This window comes from Durio zibethinus, chromosome 28 (assembly GCF_047325235.1).
Source record: "Durio zibethinus cultivar Kanyao isolate XHJ-2024 chromosome 28, ASM4732523v1, whole genome shotgun sequence".
Classification (NCBI taxonomy): Eukaryota; Viridiplantae; Streptophyta; class Magnoliopsida; order Malvales; family Malvaceae; genus Durio; species Durio zibethinus.
In genome coordinates this window covers 11,606,386-11,630,459 of record NC_143189.1, presented here as the reverse complement: position 1 = coordinate 11,630,459, position 24,074 = coordinate 11,606,386, and the positions used below count along the sequence as shown (strand labels likewise).

The 24,074-nt window shown below is 32.4% G+C and overlaps 1 protein-coding gene and 1 pseudogene across 1 annotated transcript; both read left to right on the top strand.

The window, feature by feature from the left end:
- Positions 1-4,209: 4,209 nt before the first annotated feature.
- On the top strand, positions 4,210-5,200 carry LOC149510770 (MAPK kinase substrate protein At1g80180-like; annotated as a pseudogene).
- Positions 5,201-23,185: 17,985 nt separating this feature from the next.
- LOC149510769 (uncharacterized) lies at positions 23,186-23,934 on the top strand. The gene has a single exon (XM_089757462.1). The coding sequence runs from the start codon at positions 23,521-23,523 to the stop codon at positions 23,749-23,751; it is 231 nt and encodes a 76-aa protein (XP_089613588.1). The 5' UTR covers positions 23,186-23,520; the 3' UTR covers positions 23,752-23,934.
- Positions 23,935-24,074: the final 140 nt, after the last annotated feature.

Genomic DNA, 24,074 nt, shown 5'->3' with positions numbered 1-24,074 from the left:
CGAACTGAATAATCCAAGTTTTTCCTTTTTTGATATTTTACTGGAGCTACAAGCAATTATATTAAGCATTAACAATGTGCCAAAACTTATTAACGTAGGAAGCAAGCAATGTCAAGTTGGTATTATAGTAATCTCATGTTGATGGACTACCAAAATTATTTAGATTCAGATTAAATTTGGTTAATATCAAATCAATTACTAATTATAGTGATACTATATTATGACATATCCAATCATGTAGTATGATTTTAATTAAAGTATGACCTAAGTTATTTTTGTATATACTCATAATGGGATAGTGTAAGATTTGCTAACAATGGACTCCCGCTTTCCTTCTTATAAAGTAGTTCTCTGACCCATCAAGAAAAAAACTAATTTCAATTCAAAAAAGGAAATAGAGAGGAATTGTCTCTCTAACGACCAAAAAATCCCCTTCAATGCATCGCCAACCACCATGAAGCCAACAACCACCGGTGAGTTAGGCGGCATCGACAAAGTCACCTCCTTCCAGCAGTGGCTCGGACACCTTCAGTTCAGTGGGTTTCAACTAAACCCACTTAGAAGTTAGTGTTTAAATTTCTGTTTTAGCTTAAATTAGTTGACTTGTTGAGTATAGATTAGTTCGACAGTTAGTGCCCATTAGCAGACGACTTTTAACTATATCTCTTTCAAGATAATTTTCCCCTAATGAGATGGTCTGTAAACAAGATCTCTTGTATATAACTACTAAAAAATAAAAGATCTCTTGTATATATATGTGTCATGATCAATTAAGCACGCTTGAAGACCATGATGGCATGGTCTCAATAAAAATATTACCCTTTGATCATGCATTTTTTTTAGATTGTTACAAAATATTACATTCATATAATGGATTAAATAATCAACTACTATATTATAATTAAATTATAATCACAAAATAATTAACTAACAAATTAAAATATAATTAAATAATCAAATTCACACACAATAAAACTTAAATTTAAGCCTTCAATCATAAAACTAAAAATAAGTGAAGGGTAGAATATGTTAGGTTTCATTTAGGTTGAGATTTTTCCAAATTCTTCTATATGATCCAGAATTTCATATTCTCTCCCAACAATAAAATAAACATATCTTGTATCTTCTTCAATCCTTTACTATAGTCAATTAAGGTAATGTTTAGTATATAGGATGATGATAGGATATAATGATAATTATATTATGTTATATTTAGTTTGTATTTAAAAAAAAGGATAAAATTGTAAGGAGGTTTAATAATCCAATTATATCTTTGAAAATTACATCAATAATTTAAATTGTATAAATTTTAAAAAATAATTTTGATCAATAAATAAAATTATTATATTTTAATCCTTATACATAATAAATATGAAATAAGATAATATTATTTAATATAATCTTATCATATATAATTTTATTCTATTCAATTTATAATCTCGTAAACCGAACATCAACTTAAAATTAAAATAGTATCCTTTTTAGAGTTAACTACCCCTATAAATATATTCCCCATAATTATTTATATTTATATTTTTTGCTGCATTTTATGGATGGATGTCCAGTTGCAAAGTGAACTTTTTAATATGATGATAGCCTTTTAATCGAGCACTCAAATGAATTTTTGTGAATTAAGGTCAGACCATCAATGTTACAAAAATTAATTACTATCTTAATCACAATTTAGATCCACCTATTAATATGAATTATACTAGATACTAAAAAAGTCAACAAAATATAAATAATTATATTATAATTTTGCATGATTAACTTTTGTCGTAATGGTTTTGTGTCCGTCCGATGAATTTGAAAGCGAAATAAAAATAATGGAGTCGCGCACCAATCTTTTTTGGCTAGGTGCGATTGGCCACCTATTAAAACATATCCTTTTAATAAAATCTTAAAATTAATTAAAAATTATTAAAAAGATAATTTTAGGGTCTACGCAACAGTCTGAGTTTGAGAGTCGGTTACGTATGGGGAAGGATTAGAACCCTCAGAGTGCCCGGTTAAAATGATATCAATTAACTACGTGTTATCCTTTGATTTTGATAAAAACCAGTCCTATTTTCGATGTTTAAAAAATAATTTTTTTTTATTTCTTTTGTTTATTGTTTTTATATTCAAATATTAATTGAGAAAAATAAATTAGAACCTTTTTATTGAAATAATTCATAAAATGTTCCAGTTCGTTGGTAACATTAGAAGAACTCTTTCTCACCTAGAGATTTCTTAGGCATTACTTCTCGGAATACCTTAGAATCTCATCTTTGGAGGTTCGAATTTACTTTTCGTAAAAAATTATGTCATGTATGCAATGCAAATAATAACATATTGATGCACACATTTTATTCTTTTTCAAAAATTTTATTAATTGTTTTATTAATTTTTTTTATTTTTAATTTTGAAGAAAAAAAATTCATTGTATTGAAGTTTTTCTATAAATATTCCAATACATTGGTAACATTTTAAAAAAACTTTTCACCTAGGGATTTCTTAAACCATCTCTACTCGAAATATTTTTAGAATCCCATCATTAGATAAAATTTCTTTTCTACTTATTATTATTATTTATATTTTTATTATATTAATCAATTTTTATTTATTACTAACAAAAAGAAAATTTTTATTATATTGAAAAATTTTTATAAATACTTCAATACACTGGTAATATTTAAAAAAATTCTTCTCACTTAGAGATTTCGTAGGCATCAATATTCGAAATACCTTTAAATCTCATTATTGGATAAAATTTTTTTTTCTTATTATTGTTTTTTTTATCAATTTTGTATTAATAAAAATTTATTTTTGATAAATTTAAACATTTCTACATACATAAATATTAATAATAATTTAAAAAATCTTTAAAAAATTAAAAAAAAAATTTTTTTACTTGAATCGGATTGGTCAACAGTCCGATCAACGCGGGTCCGATTGACAAGGTTCGATCTGGCGGTTCAGCGGTTCAAGCACGGTCCGGTTCAGTCTGGTCCAGTTCAAATGGATCGATTAGAGCTTGAAGGAGAAACAGGTCGTCGGGTCGGGTGCACAGATCCCGGGTTGAGTCACGGGTCGACGCGTAGATCCTCAGAGGTTAAAACGACATCGTTTTGGGCATTAGTGAAATGACGTATATATAAAACCAAAATTTTTTTTCGGTCATTTTTCTTCTTCTCTCTAAAAAAAATCTCTGCTTTTCCTCTCAGGCCAAAAAAAATCAAGGGACCGACCGACCGTCGTCCCCTCCATGTCGTCGCCATTCGCCGATCATAGGCCGTCGTCACCGGTGGTTGAAAAAATCCAAAAAATCCTCCTCATCCCTCTAAACACAGATCTGGGCTTGGTTTCTCTTGAAAGTATCACAAACGACCCAGATCGACCTTCAAAGTTTCGTAAAATTTTTTTTTTCTTTTATGTGTTTTTCTGGTTTATTTTTTTGTGTGTTTTTATAGGTATATTTTGGCACTGGGTTCCCTGTTTCAGGGGACTATTTTTACTTTTTTTTGTGTTTCTGCAAAAAAAAATTTTCAACAGAAGCTTTCTTTCTTTTGTAAAATATTTTTTGCTCTTTTTTTTTCGGTTCTTTTTTTTTATTTCGTTTGCAGATAACAAGCTCTATTTATAGAGCTTTTTGGGATTCAAATTCCAGATCTTCTGGGATTCGAATCCCATTTTTTCAACTGAAATTCAGGTTTGCCGTTCGTGATTGGCAGCTTGTCGGTCGGCCGCTAGCAGCTAGCGACGATGATTTTGGACTTTAGGGATTGTGCATTTAATGCACTAGATTTGAACCGGATAAAGATGAAGAAGAAAGGAAAAAGAAAGGAGGAAAGAAAGAAGAAAGAAAAAAAAAAGAAAACGGCAAAAAAAATTAAATAATAATAAAAATAAAAAATGGTGTTTACAACTTTATGTTATGAACTTTTGCAATTAGTTAAATATTTTAATTCATAATTTAACCAAATCCCATTTACTGATCAATGGTAACACTTGATAGAAAATTATTTTTATGAAAAAACTTGGAAATATTGACTGAGTTGCCTTGGTATGACTTTTTCTTAACTAAATCTTCAAGATTTCTTTATCCTGCTCTCTCTCTTTATATATAAAGGTTTATTTACATTTTACAGCGAATTGGAATTTATAGAAGGAAAGCTTCTAATTTCATTAGCGAGAGAAAAGAGAAAAAAAATCCAACTGTCATCTACCATGGCTGGTTTGCAAAGATCTGCAATGTCTTTTAGGAGGCAAGGATCTTCAGGGCATGTTTGGGACGACAGGTTTTTGTCAGAGGAGATAAACCAAGTAGAACAAGAACAACAAGAAGAAAAAACCAAGCAACTACAGCAAGAAGAACAAGGATAGCTGCAAGACAATAACCCAGAAAAGATTGATGTTATTGTTGCGCTTGAAGCAATAATCACAACAATACAGAAGCAATAGACAACAATCAATAATAAAAAACGTAAGAAAAATAAAGCATACCAAGATTTACGTGGAAAACCCTCCAGTGTAGAGGGAAAAAACTACGGACCACCAAAAAAATCTTCACTATCAAATAATAGGTATACAATGTTCTTCTTTAGCTAAAACTAGAGCTAAACAACTAGAGAAACAATTGGAGAAATCTCACCAAATAAGTGACTCAACAAATACACCATGGATTTGTTCCTAGAGAGCTTCAAACCCGATCTTCACCGTTCAGAATGTAAAACTCTTAATCATAAACCTTCTGACAAGGTTCCAATTCAATCGGACCACGAATCGACTTCCGTTCAACCAACTCTCCCTTGTCCTTTTTCTCTTTACTTTTTCGAGCTTTTCTTCTTTCTCTACTTGGTTTTCAACATACACTTAAAATAACCCCACCTCTTTTTTATTAAGTAGCTAGGGCTCTGTGTAAAATGAAAGATCAAGACCCATGGCCTTTACTTGGTCCAAAACCACTTACATGAAACTGGACCCATTTTCTTTACAGTTATTAAGGATGTTAAGCCGATAAGAAACATCGAACCGATCAATACCATTGAAAGAAACCAATCTAATGGTGAAAGACGAGGTTACCGTACTAGTAAGGTATCCATTGCTATTGAGCCACCTTTTCCAAAGGTTTCAGCTTGTGGTTTTTGCAGTGCTTTCGGGAAACAAACCAAGAATCATATTCATAGGAAAAAAGCCTGGTAAGCGTAGATCAAGATAGGTTTTTGTCTGTTCTTTTCCTCGTATTTTCCTGTGACCGGAGGTAGGAATTCCGGTGAACATAGGGGGTTTAAGTTTAAGTTTAAATCCAACTCAATAAACTCAATAAACATGGTGGTGCCATTTCACAAACAAAAGTATGACAGCTGGGACTCGGTCGAGTATCATGGCTAGGAAGAGTTAGGATGGAAAGTTAAGGCAAATTAATTAGGATGATTAAAATATTATAATATTTTAACTACGCATCTACCTTTCAATTTTATACTATTTCTTTTGGTAAAACAGGTATGATATCTAACAATTATTATATGTAAATCTATAGAAACGCAAGTTCATATTTTGTCCTTAGATCTCCAACAATGGTGCCTCGAAAGGGCACCTTGGGGCCTCAACCCGCTGGGTCATTGCTTAAGCCGTAATTGTCATTTGAATTTGACTCCCTGAATACGTGTGGGAAAATTAAAACTTAGGTCTTTCTTCATAGTAAAAAGATGGTCAGAGTAGGCAGTAATACTCCCCAGTCTGTTATCCCAACGCTTAATTGCTAGAATTAGTCACTTGTAGTTTTCTCTTTAGAATAAAATTATTATTATTATTATTATTATTATTATATATGATTCTCAATAATTTTACTAAAAATTTTGAGCAATTTAAAATTTTATTAACGTTTTACGGTATTAATTTATATAATATCATGTGAATAAAATATAATGTCCATACTATATCTTGAGACATAATAATATCTCTAATTCTATAGATGGGTAGTGAGTGTGAATAAGGGACCTTGTTTGCCCTAACATGGGAAATGTTAAGCTAAACCAACCCATTATCAATTATATGTAAGTGGTCTAACATTTTCACATTATCAATATCGTAACGGTTTTGTGTCCGCCCCGACGAATTTAGAAACGAAATAAAAAATAACGGAGTCGCCACCAATCTTTTTTGGCTAGGTGCAATTGACCACCTACTAAAACATATCCTTTTAAAAAAAATTTTAAAATTAATTAAAAAGATAATTTTACGATCTGCGAAAAGTCTGAATTCGGAAGTCGGTTACGCATTGGGAAGGATTAGCACTCCCACAGCGCCCGTTAAAAACGGTACCAATTAACAACATGTTATCCTTTGATTTTGATAAAAATAGTCCAATTTTTTATGTTCGAAAAATAATTTCCTTGATTTTTTTTATTTATTAAAAAAAATTTAATCTCGATTAAAACTTTTTTATTGAAATAATTCTTAAAATATTTCAGTACGTTGGTAACATTAGAAGAATTTTTTTTCACCTAGAGATTTCTTAGGCATCGCTTCTCGAATACCTTAGAATCTCATCTTCGGTGGCTTGAATTTATTTTTCGTAAAAAAATGTCATGCATGTAATGCAAAAACGTTACCATGTTTATACACACATTTTATTCTCCTTTGTTAGAAATTTTATTAATTATCTTATTAATATTCTTATTTAAAATTGAAATTTTGAAGAAAAAGGAATTTAATTATATTGAAGATTTTTTACAAATATTCCAATACGCTGGTAATATTTTACAAAAAATCTTCTCACCTAGAGATTTCGTAAAGCATCTCTACTCCGAATACTTTTAGAATCCCATTATTGGATAAAATTTTCTTTTTCCTTATTTATATTATTATTTAAATTAATTAATTTTATTTTTTTATCAAGAAAAGAAAATTTTATTGTATTAAAATTTTTTTTATAAATACTCCAATACACTGATAGTATTTGTAGACACCGATTTTGTCCTGGTCTACTGTTTTAATTTTAATAATAATAATAATTTTTTTAAAATATATAATTATTAATTTATAAAAAAACATATAAAACAACATATAAAAAGAAAAACAAAACAAAAAGAGAAAAAAACAAAAAGTAGGGCGGCTGGTGCTACTACCGCCCCTGACCAGCCGCCCTACAACCCGACCAACCCTCTGTCAGCCTCCTGACTAGCCCCCTGATCAGCTCCCTGTTCAGCCCACCTACAACCACCTTATAGCCACCCAAATCCCCCTAATTGAAGCTCTTTAAAATCAACAACTCGAATCCCCTTCAATCGCTCTCTGGAACCCCCTTTCGAAAGCTTTTTTGGACAACAGCCCCTCTCCTTTGAACAAGCTTTTGAATATCCAAAATCCTAGCCTTCCATACTCAGAAAAACCCAAACCTCTCACGAAACCTCCTACCCATCAGAAAACCAAACAAATACCCAAACCAAAGAAAACAAACAAAAAAAAAAAAAACAACACAGTCCTCACCTACGGTGAGGAACCATCAACGCGCGAGTAAGCCTTGTAAAAACTAAAAAACAAAAAGTCAGTTTCTGAAAAAAAAAAAGAAACCGAAAGCTTCAACCCTGATCTACGTAGATCAGGGCTGTTTCTGGTAAAATGAACTTCAGATCTGAAAAGATCGCGTTGAAAGCAGCTTCCTGGTCACTTTTTGAAATTTTTGGTCACCGACAACAGTGGACCAGGCGACGATCGACGTGGTGCTCTGGCGGTCGGACGGCTAGATGGCCGGAGCTCCCCCCCTAGAGCTCTCTCTCTCTCTCTCTTTTCTGAAATAGAAAATAATGAGCCAAAAAATTTTTTTAGCTATATATAGGAAAGCAAAACTCAAAACGACGTCGTTTAGGGAAAAACCCAAAACGACGTCGTTTTAACTAAGAAGGATCCGCGCGTGGATCCAAATTCGACCCGAGATCTGTAAGAACCGACCCGCCAACCCACTTCAGCCAACCTTGAACCGGTCCAGTAAACCTGTCCGAACCGCTGGATCACCCGAACCGCTAATTGAACCGCAGAATCGGTCCAGACCAACGTTGACCAGACCGTTGACTGGTCCGATTAGGTAAAAAAATATATATATCTTTTAAATTTTCTAATTTTTTTATATTATTATTTTTGTTATTTTAAGTATATTTTTATATTTATGCATGATAAATTTTTAAATTTGTTAGAATAAATGTTTAATTGTTTTAATAATAATAAAATTGAAAACAAGTAATAATTAAAAATATATATTAAAAATGCTAAAAAATATATATTTTATTATTATTATTATTTTTCCTGCCTAGATGTTGGAGGGAATAAAAAATATTTTTTCTAAAAAAATAATTTCGCCTAAACGTTGGAGAATTATTATTAATAAATTTTCATAAAAAGAAATACAATAAACTTTTAAATTAATTTTCAAAAATCATTAAAATCGAACTTGCTCTAAAAGTTCGCCTAGATTGTGGGTATTTTTAGAGATATTCGCGTTTTACTTAAACCTTTAAACACTAATTCTTAATTTTCAAAATCCTAGGTTTCTAAAACTCCCTAAAATTCAAAATCTCCTAAAATCCAAAATCCAAAAATTCAAAATTCTAAAATCCGAAACTTAAAAATCCAAAATCCTAAAATTTGAAACCCCTAAAAATCCAAAATCCCTTAAATCCAAACCGCCTAAAATTCGAAACCCCTAAAATCCAAAACCCCCCAAAATTTGAAATCCGAAATCTTAAACTCTTAAATCCAAACCCCAAAATCCAAAATGCTTAAAATCCAAACCTTTAAATCAAAACCCTAAACCTCAAAACCCAAACCCTAAAATCTCCAAACTCTAAAATCAAAACCCTAAACCTTCCATATCCTAAAATTCAAGCCTTAAAACCCTTTAAACCTTAAAACCAAACCTTCAAAACCTCTACTCAAGCCCTTACTCAAAATCTCCTAAAAATCCTAATGACACGTGTGAAAATTCCATTTGAAGTAATTTGTTCCCAAATACTACCTAGATTATGGGGTATTTAGGAAATTTTACTTAGTTAAGTCTTTCCACTTGATTTCTTAATTTGCATTAATAATAAGATTAATAAATAAAATGTATTATAGTAAATTGGGATTTTAGATATAAACAGTCGTACCTAAGCTCTACCTAGATGTTGGAGAGTTAGGGTGGTCTCATTATACTTAAGAATCCAACTTTTAAATGACATTTCATTTTACATAACATTCATTGACATGCACACATTAGCATGTTATTATTAGTATTTATTTGTACTATTCTGTCTTTAATTTTTATTTGTACTATTTTTTTAAAAAATTATGATATTACAAAATAAAATAAAAATAACATTCCGAAGAAAATAATTCTTGGTACTCTGCCTAGATGTTAGAGAGTCACCAACAATTTTCTATAAAGAGTGTTATTTCATTTTAAAGATTGTTGTGTTAAATCTTAAGCAAAAAGAGTTATTTCAAATTCTGCGTAGATGTTGGAGAATTTCAAGATAATTCTTTAACTTAAAGATTTTCTCAATATTCCTAAATAAAATTGTAGCAAAAATATTTTTTTTAAATGAAGGGAATTAGTGTTAAATTTCAAATTAAAATAATTTTTATCCAACATCGAAAATAGCGCGTAATTAAATGGTACTAATTTATGAGCGTTGTGGGGGTGCTAATCCTTCCTCACACGTAACCGACTCCCGGACCCAACCCGATTTTTCATAGACCAAAATTTATCTTTTTGATAAACTTTAAACTAGTTTTTATAGTTTTATTAAAAGGATAAACTTTTGGGTGACCAATCACACCCTAACAAAGATTGGTGGCGACTCTCTCCTTTTATTTATTTTTTATTTTAAAACATCATCTTTTACGTCTGGCGATCCCAAAACCTTTACGATAGCTTGGCGACTCTACTGGGGAATTGTTTGGGAGTTAGGCCAAAATTTTAATTATACGCTATCGACAATGGTTGGATTTAATTGATTTTATTTGATATTTAATTTAGTTTCTTTTATTTTATCTTTCAAAAACATTCATGTTAATAAATAAAATAAATTATGTGTTAGTTATTAATTTATTTTGATTTTGTGGTTATGATTTATTCATATTATTTTGATCAGTACATTACTTTGCACATACTTTGCAGATTCACTCGCATGTATGAGCTCTATACCCGTGATCCATCCTTTTTAGGAGGAAGTGAAGTAGCTACGCTCTCGTGAGGTGATAACCTTCGCATTTGCTAGCAAAACACTTCCACTCAGATTGAATCCTTTCCGTTAATAACCCATAATGGGCAAGGATCGGGGAACCTTACTAGTCTATAATGGACAATGATGTAAGGAATAGTCTGCGAACCTTTAAACATATAAATCCTAACCCAGCATATCGTGAGCCATAGGAAGCCTGCCTAGGATAGAGCCATGCAACCTTTTAAAAAATTACCAAAAATTAGGACATTATTCGTTATATTATTTTGTTGTATGGTTATTATATTACTTTTCTTACTTGTTTGTTTTGAATTCTTGAGTCATTTTATTTTATTTTATTTTATTTTATTTTATTGTGTGCATTATATTTGAATATGTGGTATTTATTTTAGGTCAATCATTGAAAAGAAAAAAAAGACAAAAGAACATTTTCAAAGATTAACGATTTTTCTTAAATCCTTTGTTTATTGGCCGAATAAAGACTAATTTTCAAACCTTATTTCTTTCTTTTTTCCTTCTCAAAATAAAAAATTTCATATTTTATTTCATCTTTCGCATTTCATACATCATACATGTATCTCACCCATTGTGCATTATAATAGGATAATACGTGCATTCCATCATATCCATATCAATAAGTAGCACATGCATTTTACTTCTTGCACATGCATCCCGTGCACTTCTTGACAAGTAGTACATGCATTCTATCTCGTTACGTATCTTAAGGCAGTGTTTACCTTATTAAGCCAGCACAACACATACACTGCATTTTATACATACATATCTCATACATACAGTAGGTCCGTGCATTCCATACAAGTATGCTACATTAGTCATAGGAATACATCTCATCATTCACATAAATATGTCATTGCATTTCATGCATATAGATTCATGAATAATAGGGTCGTATGGAACATACATTGCATTTCATATCCCACCATTCTTACAACATAACATTGTATTTTTTTTTTTGCATACACATTCATGGTTGATGAAAATTTTTATTTAGGTCTTTATACATATAAAAATCCATTGTCATAAGTATATATGCATTCCGTGACATTCTCATATTCATGTGTTCATAAACATACTTTGTGTGTCATTGTTTTTGTGATATTCATTTAATAAGGGTAATAGTCTAAAATTTTTGGTATAAGTTCTGGAATAAAATGTCTGTCTTGGTGGGAATTACAGTGACGAAAATGAGAGATGAAATGGAAGCAAGGATTAGTGCCTTTGAGCTGAATCAAGAGGAATTATGACTTGAGCTTTGAGAGATGAAACTACAGATGGCTCAATTGATAGAAATGGTTAAAGGTAGTGATGGAGTTGAGTTTGTTCCTCCTCAAAGACCGTTGTCACTACCATCAAGTCAAGGTCAATTAGCTTCCGTTAGTTTTACACTCTACCAGAGTATGCTAAAGCATTGGGTGATTTGAACAGTGATCGAAGTTTGGGTAAACTTAAGAGAAGAATGGTTGAACTAGCCATGCAAATGACTGAGCTCAAGAGTTTGATTTCCAATAAGGAGTCACCTAGCTTCAAACAACCATTACCAATTATCTCAAGCTCTAACCCATACCTCAATCCTCCTTATGACCATTTTCAACCTCCTTTCCAAGCACCTAGGATTAAACCCCCAATTTTCTTGCAACCACCAAGAATTTCACACCTGAACCCATATCCACCATCTTATATTTCACAATCGTCTGTTCAGCATACTATCCTGTCACTACCTTTTGAACCCGATCTTCGACCCAGAGTTTCTCAATTCACCTCGAGACCAACTATACCAGCACCTTTTCAGCAAAGCAAACCAACCATAGGACAGAAAAACTCCGGTAACACCAAAGGAAAAGCTCCTATTGATCCAATACCCATGTCTTACACAGAGTTATACTCGCTGCTCCTAGGGAACTACCTCATTACCTTTATCCCTGCTGAACTTCGTAAACCACCTTTCCCTAAATGGTATAACCCTAATGCCCAATGTGAATACCATTTTGGTATTGTGGGCTATTCTCTAAAAGATTGCACAGCTTTGAAACATAGGGTGCAAGGATTGATGAAAGCCAGATATATGAGTTTTGATGCCAAAATAGAGCCAGTTATTCATGAAAACCCTTTTTTGATCCATGTCAAAATGGTAGGCAGTGCTACAGGTAACAGTAAAGTTGGTCAAAATGATGAATAAAAAGCTTTTTAAGCAAAGAGTTATCCTCCCTAGTAATCATAGTCAACTATTTTTTTAGGAAAAATAAAGGGAAGTGGGAGCATGTTTGGCACTTGATGGTTCATGATGTGTAAACTTGATGCTTTTGGAAATGAATGAAAACATTTTTTTAACCTAGATTTTCTATGAATTGATGCATCTGTTTATTTTATTGGCATGCCTAAAAGAGTGTAAGAAAGAATGATGGTTGCAAGTATGTTTTCACCAAACTTTTGAGACAGAAGGGATATATCTAGATGACCCATTTTGAATATAGGATGGAATTCAAGTTTCCCCTCACCAAAGTAACAAAATTTGACTTGCATATCATGCATCATTTGCTTGAATTCATTACTTTTCATGCTAGCTAAGGATAAGGAATGATAATTATAAATATACTTTTGTCAAACCTTCGAAGCAATTTTTTTTATATATATAATAGAATTCATGCCATGCATTTCTGACTTCTGGTAATTAATAAAAGGTTCAAGGATAGCTATTCTGGGAAACAAGGTTAGTTGAGTCTACATATTTATAGCACTCGAGCCAGTACCATAATCATGAAAAATAAAGGTACCAGTCGAATGGACTGAGTAGAAAAAGCCCAAAGAAAGATCGATGAAACAGTTACGAGAATGTAACAAAACGTGAATAGACAATTGGCAGAATTAAAATAGATGATAGTGGAATTGACAAAAGAAAAAGAAGTTGTTGAAATGCATAGGACAAGGGAGGAAACAGCTATCGAGACACCATTGTATCCATCTAGGTTCACATATGTTCAAGACCCCATGTGTCACAAGCACTTCCAACAACTCATCAACCTTATATTGGCCATTTTGCCAAGTTACCATCAGTTCAGACAAATGTCAATCCTGGGCATACTCCTCACGACTTCACTACTGTGCCTAATATGGATGATCATAAAGAATTGAAGAAATTAAAAAGGGTGCCAGATCCATCAAAAGATATGGTGATGAAAGATAAGTATGATATGTTGAAAGGGAGATTGAAAGCAATTGAAAGCCACGATGTGTACAAGAATGTCGACACTAGTGAACTTAGTCTAGTACCTAATCTTGTTATTCCATCAAAATTCAAGGCCCCAAGTTTTGAGAAGTATGATGGAATGAAATGCCCTTTAATACACATTACCATGTACTGTCGAAAGATGACAGGCTACACTCATGATAATAAATTATTGATCCATTACTTTCAAGATAGTCTCACTGGACCTGTAGCAAGATGCTATGCTCAGTTAGACCAAGGTAAGATTTACTCTTGGAATGAATTAGCTAGGGCTTTTCTAGCACAATACAAGCATGTTGAAGATATGGTGCCAAATAGGTTATCCTTATAGAACATGAAGAAAAGATCAACTGAAACATTCAAAGAATATGCATATAGATGGAAAGACATAGTAGCTCAAGTACAACCACCCTTGTCAGAGAAAGAAATTATTGTTCTGTTTGTCAATTCTTTGGACACTCCCTATTATGAAAAAATGATTAGGAATCTCTCCAAAAATTTTTTGAACATGGTGATTTCTAGTGAAATTATGGAAAATGCAATTAAGAGTGGTAGGATTAAGTTAAAAGATGCGACAGATGTTGAAAAAGAAAGTACATCAAAATAGAATAAAGAAAAGGTGCAAGCAATCACATTGGAGGGGCATCTACCTAATAGCTTTATCCCATACAATCCTTATCTTACTTATCAACTCCATCACCTTGCCATAAGCCATATCTTTTAAAATCCATACATTTGCCAACCAAGCCAACATTTGAGCTTTCCAGCAAACTCTCATCCTCAAGTGGTTATTCATGATCTTGTTTCTACATTTGAATCCACCACTCGACAAACAAAGAATCGAAAGAGACCAAGAAATGATCAAGAAAATTTACCCATCCTTATTTTTTACCTTTTGCCTTTGCTAATAGAAGGTCGATATCTTACTCCTGTGCCTCTGAAAACAACACCAAATCCATCAGCAAGGAGTTACAATCCCAATGATAAGTGTGATTACCATATGGGGGCAATTGGCCACTCAACTGAAAAATGCAGGCAATTAAAAGAAAAGGTTGAAGATCTTATCAAGAATGGTATTTTGACTCCAAAGGCAATAAAATAATGGAAGTTGTTGACTCCATTCAATTGTCAGATGTGAGAAGTTGAGATGAAGAGGGAGGTGTCAAGTTTTGAAAATCATGATAGGATTATTTTTTTTTTACTATGTATGTAGGACATGTGCATTGTGTCTCTAGGAGTTATTTAACTAATTTTGGAAGAATTGAATACTTTGGATTTTTTTTTTCATGAAATTTTCTCTTTATGCATTTTTTGGATAAAAGTCCCACATAAGTAACTTTCAAAAAAAAAGAAGAGAAAAAGAAGTTTTATTTTGCAATAAAGATGAAAGGATTCTTAAAGGAAATGGTGATGACTATTAGGAAAAAGCTCATCAAATACCTCCACACCTTTTCAAATACTTTCATATCCCTAATCACTTAAATGATTGGACTCATTAACCATAACCTTTCAGGGAATGTGAGTTTGAGTTCAGACCTTAAAAGGCCGATAATCTTTTCTTGGGTAAAGAACAAAAGAGATTAATTTTGAAAGTTTGTTTTGAATTTCAAAAATCAGATATTCTTTTAAAATTTTCAATTGATAATTCAATGTGTGTCAAAATTTTGCTATGACCATAAATATAAAAACACTTGAGCCTTTTTCTTAAATAACCTTTGTTCCATATTTTAAGGCACATTGAGAAAAAAAAAAGAATCTCTTTCTACCTAAGATAATTTATTTCATACCTTTATACCTTTTCGCTTTCTTTCACCAAGAAAATGCCAAAAATTTTAGAGCCCAAAGAGCCTTTTGAACTATGCAATCGATCTTATGGACTTAGTCGTCGTTGGATCCTTGAGTAAAAAAGATGGGGCATAAAAAAAATAAAAAAACAAAACAAGCAAAAAAAAGGGACATATTCAATGATTTGCTCTTCTAGCCAAGTGATCATGTTTGAAATGATGAAATGCCATCTTTCTCTATCCTTCTCGTAAATAAAAATTATCCATTTGCTACCCATTTGAGCCTATTAAATTTTTTATTCCAAAATAAACCCTAGCTAAGGATCATTTTCTACATTAGAAGGCAAAATTGGGATACATTCAAGATTAACTTCAAGAAAAGTATCTGATATTGAAAGCGTCTAACATTCCCTTCGGAGGTGAAAGTCTAGGGTAAAAAGTGAACAAAATTTCAATTGAAATTTCAAGATTCAAGAAAGTGAATAGCCAAAGATGAAGTTAAGTATTTCTAAGGCAAAACAAAGAAACCTTAGAGATAAGAATCTGAAGCTTTATTTAGAATTAAAAAAAAATTAAATAAAAAAAAGAGAGAAAATATGTACCTTGAAAATGAGAATTCAAGGTAAAAAAAAAGAGGGTGAGTAAAGTTGATAAAATTAAAGCCAAATGTTTCCAGAAAAAAAAAGGCAAAAGAAGAAAGTCAAAGAGTGCTCATCAAGATCCTTGGCCTAATCACCCTGAATAACATATTTTGAGCCTATTTATCCATTCTTTCAGAACCCTTAACCTCGGCCTACATTACACACCCTAAAAAGTCCATTTTGATTAAATGTGGATACTTGGATTGAAGAGCAATATCCTTGAATTTGTATATACTTGTTGAATTCTTCATTGATAAAAATATATATACATATAGCTCTAAGGTGAAAACCTTAAAAGGGCAGTTTAGAGCTAAAGTCATTTTTTAGGCCTCATAATCAATTTCATAGTTCCAAGGTTCTATTCGAAATAAAAGGTCTCGATACAAAGCCTCTTGAAGGACCAGTACCCATTAAAGACCTTCTTTAAAAAAAAATGGCCAGCCTTATCTTCTTCTCAAATCTTGTTTGAAAAGTAATGGCTAGTTTTGATTCATATTGGAGTATCACGTTTTCAATAAAAAAATGTGTTTTAAAAATTATCTCTTTTTGTGAGCCCAAGATGAAATCTTTGTAACCCTTGTTGAGCTTTTCCATGAGATATGCCTACTAGTAAAAGGAGTTGAATTGTAAATTACCCTCCCATCCATAAGCTTTCCAAATAGTGATCACTAACTTTCAAGAGATTCAGAAGTCTTGAATTTTAAATTTTTCATTAATTATGAAAATACTTTATGTGGGGTAATTTTTGATTACTTTTAAAATTTTTCAAGATTATTGAAGCATTTTGTACATAATACTGAGATCATTTTTTGGGTGAAAATGAAACAATGAAAATTTAAACAAAAATTTTTCAAAAAAAAAAAGGGGCAAGAAAAGTCTTTACGTTTGCATCACTTGCATCTACATCATATGAAAAACATTCATATTTACATCACTTGCATTGGCATTTGTATAAGACATTTGCATTCACACCATAAGAAGAATTTGCATTTGCATCATGCCATCTGTATTTTAAGAAAAGGTATTTGTAGGGGCATCTACAGACAAGGACATTGTCATTTACATTGTGAAAAAGTCAAATGTATCAAGCATTTGCATTCTTACGTTGGCATTGACATTTGCATCGACATTTTCATTAGCATCATTTGATGAGAACAAACATTTGTACCATGTTTGCATTTATCAACTTTGTAAGTATTGAAAACAAAAAAAAAAGGGGCATGTTTTTAAAGTTTTAAAGTTTGTGTTTAAAAAGAACTATTTTCAATCAAGATTTCAAAGCCTCTGTTTAGAGGGAACCTTCCTCAGAAAAAGACTTTTAGAGTATCAAAAATATCTGATCAGGCAAAAGCCATGTTTAAAAAGATTTTCAAGTTTTTAAAGTTTCATTGCCTCTGATTATGAGAAGCATTCAAAGATTTTGAGATTTGTAAGACCTCCGGGCATAATTTCTAAAAGCCTCTAAGCATGACTTTCAAGATTAAAAGATTTCCAAATTTTAAAGTTTCATTGCCTCTGATTATGAGGAGCATTCAAAGATTTTGAGATTTTTAAGACCTCTGGGCATAATCTCTAAGACCTCCGGGCATTATCTCTAAGACCTTCGAGCATAAATTTGATTCGTGGTGTTATCCCGATTGATTCTTTATCTTTTGACTTGTGGTGTTATCCCAGTCGATTCTGTAAGACCTCCAGGCATGATTCTGTAAGACTTTCGGGCATGATTTCGAAGACCTCTGGCCATAAATTCGATTTGTGGTGTTATCCGGATCGATTTTTTATCTTTTGACTTACGATGTTATCCCAGTCGATTTTAAAACCTCCGGGCATGATTCTATAAGACCTCCGAGCATGATTTTTAAGACCTCTAGGCATAATTTTGTTTCGCGGTGTTGTCCCGATCGATTCTTTATTTTTGGCTTATGGTGTTATCCTAGCCAATTCTGTAAGACCTTTGGGCATGATTTTTAAGACCTCCGAGTAATTCTGTAAGACCTCCAGGCATGATTTCTAAGACCTCCGGGCATAATTTCGATTCGCAGTGTTGTCCCGATCGATTCTTTATTTTTGACTTACGGTGTTATCCCAATCAATTCTGTAAGACCTCTGGACATGATTTTTAAGACCTCCGAGCAATTCTGTAAGACCTCCAGGCATGATTTCTAAGACCTTCGGGTATAATTTCGATTCGCGGTGTTGTCCCAATCGATTCTTTATTTCTGACTTACGGTATTATCCCAGTCAATTCTATAAGACCTCTGGGCATGATTTCTAGGATCTCTGAGCAATTCTATAAGACCTCTGAGCATGATTTTGTAAGACCTCCAAGCATGATTTCTAAGATCTCTGGGCATAATTTTGATTTACGGTGTTATCCCGATCGATTCTTTATCTTTTGACTTGTGGTGTTATTCCAATCGATTCTGTAAGACCTTCGGGCATAATTTTGATTCGCGGTATTATCCCGATTGATTCTTTATCTTTTGACTTGCGATGTTATCCCAGTCGATTTTGTAAGACTTTCGGACATGATTCTGTAAGACCTTCGGGTATGATTTTTAAAGACCTCCGGGCATAGTTTCGATTCGCGGTGTTGTCCCAATCGATTTCTTATCTTTCGACTTACGGTGTTATCCCAGTCGATTCTGTAAGACCTCCGGGCATGAATTGTAAGACCTTCGAGCATAAATTCAATTCGTGATGTTATCTCGATTGATTTATTATTTTTTGACTTGCAGTGTCATCCCAATCATTTTGTGTTTTAAAAAAAAAACAAAAAAAAAATGATTCGGACAAAATCGTTGTCTTTGTCTTTGTCCTATTCCTGATTCTCAGTAATGTACAAAGAGGGGTAGCTGTAGACACCGATTTTGTCCGGGTCTATTGTTTTAATTTTAATAATAATAATAATAATATTAATTTTAAAAAAAATATATAATTATTAATTATATAAAAAAACATATAAAAAGAAAAACAAAACAAAAAGAGAAAAAAACAAAAAGTAGGATGGCTGACACTGTTGCCGCCCCCGACCAGCCCCCTATTAGCCTCCTGACCAGCCACCTGACTAGCACCCTGTTCAGCTCACCTATAGCCACCTTATAGCCACCCAAATCCCCCTAATAGAAGCTCTTTAAAATCAACAACTCGAATCCCCTTCAACTGCTCTCGGGAAACCCCCTTTCAAAAGCTTTTTCAGACATACAGCCCCCCTACTTTGAACAAGCTTTTGAATATCCAAAATCCTAGCCTCCCATACTAAAAAAAACCCAAACCTCTCACAAAACCTCTCACGAAACCTCCTAACCATCAGAAAACCAAACAAATACCCAAACCAAAGAAAACAAACAAAGAAAAAAACAACACAGTCCTCGCCTACGGCGAGGAACCATTAGCACCGAGCAAGCCCTGCAAAAACCAAAAAACAAAAAGTCAGTTTCTAAAAAAAAAAAAAAAAGAAAAGAAACCGAAAGCTTCAACCCCGATCTACGTTGATCGAGGTTGTTTATGGTAAAACGAACTTCGGATCTAGAAAGATCGCGTTGAAAGTAGCTTTCTGGTCACTTTTTGAAATTTTTGGTCATCGACGACGGTGGACCAGGTGGCTGCCGGCACGGTGCTCCGGCGGCCGGACGGTGAGACGGTCGGAGCTCTCCCCCCAAAGCTCTCTCTCTCTCTCTCTATCTCTTTTTGAAACAGAAAATAATGAACCAAAAAAATTTTTTTAGCTATATATAGGAAAGCAAAACTCAAAACGACGTCGTTTAGGGAAAAATCCAAAACGACGCCGTTTTAACTAAGGAGGATCCGCGCGTGGACCCGAATCCGACCAAAGATCCATGCGAACTGACCCGCCAACCTGCTTCAACCAACCTTGAACCAGTCCAGTGAACCGGTCTGAACCGCTGGATCACCTGAACCGCTGATTGAACCGTAAAACTGGTAAAACAGGTCCAGACCAGCGTTGACTAGACAGGTTTGAATTTTCTAATTTTTTTTATATTATTATTTTTGTTATTTTAAGTATATTTTTATATTTATGCATGATAAATTTCTAAATTTGTTAGAATAAATGTTTAATTGTTTTAATAATAATAAAATTGAAAACAAGTAATAATTAAAAATATATATTAAAAATGCTAAAAAATATATTTTATTATTATTATTATTTTCCCTGCCTCGATGTTGGAAGGAATAAAAAATATTTTTTCTAAAAAAATAATTCTGCCTAGATGTTGGAGAATTATTATTAATAAATTTTCATAAAAAGAAATACAATAAACTTTTAAATTAATTTTCAAAAATCATTAAAATCGAACTTGCTCCAAAAGTCCGCCTAGATGATGGAGATTTTTAGAGATGTTCGCGTTTTACTTAAACATTTAAACACTAATTCTTAATTTTCAAAATCCTAGGTTCTAAAACTCCCTAAAATTCAAAATCTCCTAAAATCCAAAATCCAAAAATTCAAAATTCTAAAATCCGAAACCCTTAAAAATCCAAAATCCTAAAATCCAAAACCCCTAAAAATTCAAAATCCCTTAAATCCAAACCGCCTAAAATTCGAAACCCCTAAAAATCCAAAACCCCCAAAAATCCGAAATCCCAAATCTTAAACTCTTAAATGCAAACCCCAAAATCTAAAATCTCTAAAATCCAAACCCTTAAATCAAAACCCAAACCTTAAAATCTCCAAACTCTAAAATCAAAACCTTAAATCTTTCATATCCTAAAATTCAAGCCTTAAAACCCTTTAAACCTTAAAACCAAACCTTTAAAACCTCTACTCAAGCCCTTACTGAAAATCTCCTAAAAATCCTAAGAACACATGTGAAAATTCCATTTGAAGCAATTTGTTCCTGAATGCTGCCTAGATGATGGGGTATTTAGGAAATTTTACTTTGTTAAGTCTTTCCACAAGATTTCTTAATTTACATTAATAATAAGATTAATAAATAAAATGTATAATAGTAAATTGGGATCTTAAATATAAACAATCGCACCTAAGCTCTGCTTAGATGTTGGAGAGTTAGGGTGGTCTCATTATACTTAAGAATCCAACTTTTAAATTACATTACATTTTACATAACATTCATTGACATACACACATTAGCATGTTATTATTAGTATTTATTTGTATTGTTCTGTCTTTAATTTTTATTTGTACTACTATTAAAAAAAATTATGATATTACAAAATAAAATAAAAATAACATTTCGAAAAAAATAATTCTTGGTACTCTGCCTAGATGTTGGAGAGTCACCAACAATTTTCTATAAAGAGTGTTATTTCATTTTAAGGATTGTTGTGTCAAATCTTAAGCGAAAAGAGTTATTTCAAATTCTGCGTAGATGTTGGAGAATTTCAAGATAATTCTTTAACTTAAAGATTTTCTCAATATTCCTAAATAAAAATTGTAGCAAAAATATTTTTTTTAAATGAAGGGAATTAGTGTTAAATTTCAAATTAAAATCCTTTTTATCCAACATCAATTAAATGGTACCAATTTATGGGCGTTGTGGGAGTGCTAATCCTTCCCCACACGTAACCGACTCTCGGACCCAACCTGATTTTTCGTAGATCGAAATTTATCTTTTTGATAAACTTTAAACCAGTTTTTATAGTTTTATTAAAATGATAAACTTTTGGGTGACCAATCACACCCTAACAAAGATTGGTGGCGACTCCCCCTTTTTATTTTTTTCGATTTTAAAACATCATCTTTTACGTCTAACGGTCCCAAAATCGTTATGACAGTATTTAAAAAAAAAACTTCTCACCTAGAGATTTTGTAGGCATCACTACTCGGAATACCTTTAAATCTCATCATTGGATAAAAATTTCCTTTTCTTTCATTTTTTATTACTTTAGTATTATTATTAAATTTATTTTTATGTTATTGTTTTTAAACTTTATTTTAAAAATTAACATAATTATATAAAAAAATATTTAACCACAATTTCATCATTTAATCTAACAAATGTAAATATTTTAATATGCATAAATATTAATAAAATAATATATAAAAAATTAAAAAAATTAAAAATAAATTTTTTTTAACCTAAACTGGACCGATCAACGCGCGGCTCAATCCGGTATGGGCACGGTCTAGGTGGCTCAGTGGTTCAGTACCGGTTCGGTTCAGTCTAGGCGGTTCAATTTCGGTTTAGTCAGACCAGTAGAGGTTGATAAAGGAAGCGGGTCGCGGGTCGCGGGTCAGGTGCGCGGACCTCGGGTCGGGTCGCGGGTTGAGCACGGATCCTAGATGCTTAAAACGATGTCGTTTTGGGCTTTATTGACATAGTATCATTTTGGTTTTCAGCGTTTATATAAAAGGTTCAAAAAAATTTTTTTTCACTCATTGTTTCCTTCCTTCGAAATAAAAAAACCCTTCTTCCTCTTATTTTTTTTTCAGGTGACCTAGGGTTGGTGGCCATCCGTCGTGATGGCCGCCATGGTCCTCGCCAGTGACGAACTTCGGCCACTGTCAACGGTGCTAAAAAATTTCAAAAAAACTCTCACGAACTCTTCTCGTCCTCTTGAGCATAGATCTGACTTCTTTTTCACAAAAAAGAGTCCCCACTTCCTTAGATTTGCTTTCAAAGTTTCGGTGAGAAATTTTTTTTTTGTATTCTGACCCTCCTTTTTTTTTTTTCTTGCAGGAAGCTTGGCATTGGGTTCCTCCCTCTGGGAGGACTGTGTATTTTTTTTTTGTGTTTTTGCTAAAATTTTTTTAAAATAGAAACTTTTTTTGCCCTTTTTTTTTTAAAAATTTTTGTCTTTTTTTTTTTTTCGGTTCCTCCCCCTTTTCGTTTGCAAATAACAAGATTTATTTATAGAGCTTTTTGGGATTCAAATCCCAGATCTTTTGAGATTCGAATCCCATTTTTTCAACTGAGAATTCACGCCTGCTGTTCGTGATTGGCGGCTTGTCGGTCGGCCGCTGGCAGCTAGCGGTCGTGATTTTAGACTTTAGGGATTGTGCATTTAATGCACTAGATTTGAATCGGAAAAGGAAGAAGAAAGAGGAAAAAGAAAGGAGGAAAGAAAAGAAGAAAAGAAAAAAGAGAAGGAAAAATAGAAAACGGGAAAGAAAAGAAAGAAAAAAAATTAAATAAATAATAATAATAATAATAATAATAATAATAATAAAAATAATAAAAATAAAATAAAAATAAAAAATGGTGTTTAAAATCAAAAGTTTTTAATCAAATTAATTGAAAAGTGCATATAACTCTTTTTAGTATATATCAAGATTCAAATTGTGGAACTCAATCTTTTTAAGAATCATTAGATTAAGTCTAAATTGTTGAAAATACATCATTTTACTAAGCATGACTATTAGGATTTAGGAAGATCTTTGCACAAGTTATAAAATTTACAAAAAAAAAAAAAAAGAAGCACCATAGCATATCCTCCCACGATGTTTTCCATCTATAACTTGAACTTGTTGATATCTTTTACTTGAAAATTCTAGCAAGGCGTGCTCCTACATAAAAAATGTGAAATGGAATCACAGCCTATTAAAATAACCCATTTTTTATTTGACTTCTTAGCTATAAATATGGGAAACCATACCATCATCTTATCAACAAAGAGAGTTGTGCAAGGAAGAAAGAATTAGAGAAAGCTATCTTGCAATTACAATGAAGAACATCTCCATGCCTCATTCATACCACAACTCCAAAATTCCAGAACCAAATGTCCATAACTTCAAAGATCATAGAGCCATGAGGTCCAATGTCACAGGGAAAAAGCCATTCGTCGACATAAACGAAAGTGCTGAGGCATTCATCCAGAAATTCAGGCAGCAACTTTTGCTCCAGAGGCTGGAGTCCATTGAGAATTACGAGAAAATGTTGGCTAGAGGACTCTGATCGATTGCCCTTTCTTTTATCTTTAAGAGCTTGCTCTGGTATTCTGTGCAAGCTTCTTCCAATTGCCTCATTAATCTGTTTTTTAGCTTGTATTTTATCAATTATGGATGAATGTATACAGATGACATGGAAGGTTGAAAATATGTAAAAGAACAATTCTTAATATATTATATAATTAAATTAATACAAGCTTTTTTTTTGGTATAATTTGTACTATATTTTCATGATGAATGCTTGTCTGTTTTTCCCCTGTAATCTCCATCTCTGTTTTCCACATCTGATAATCTTGCAATAAGAAGAATATCCCTACTTTAAAAGCAGTT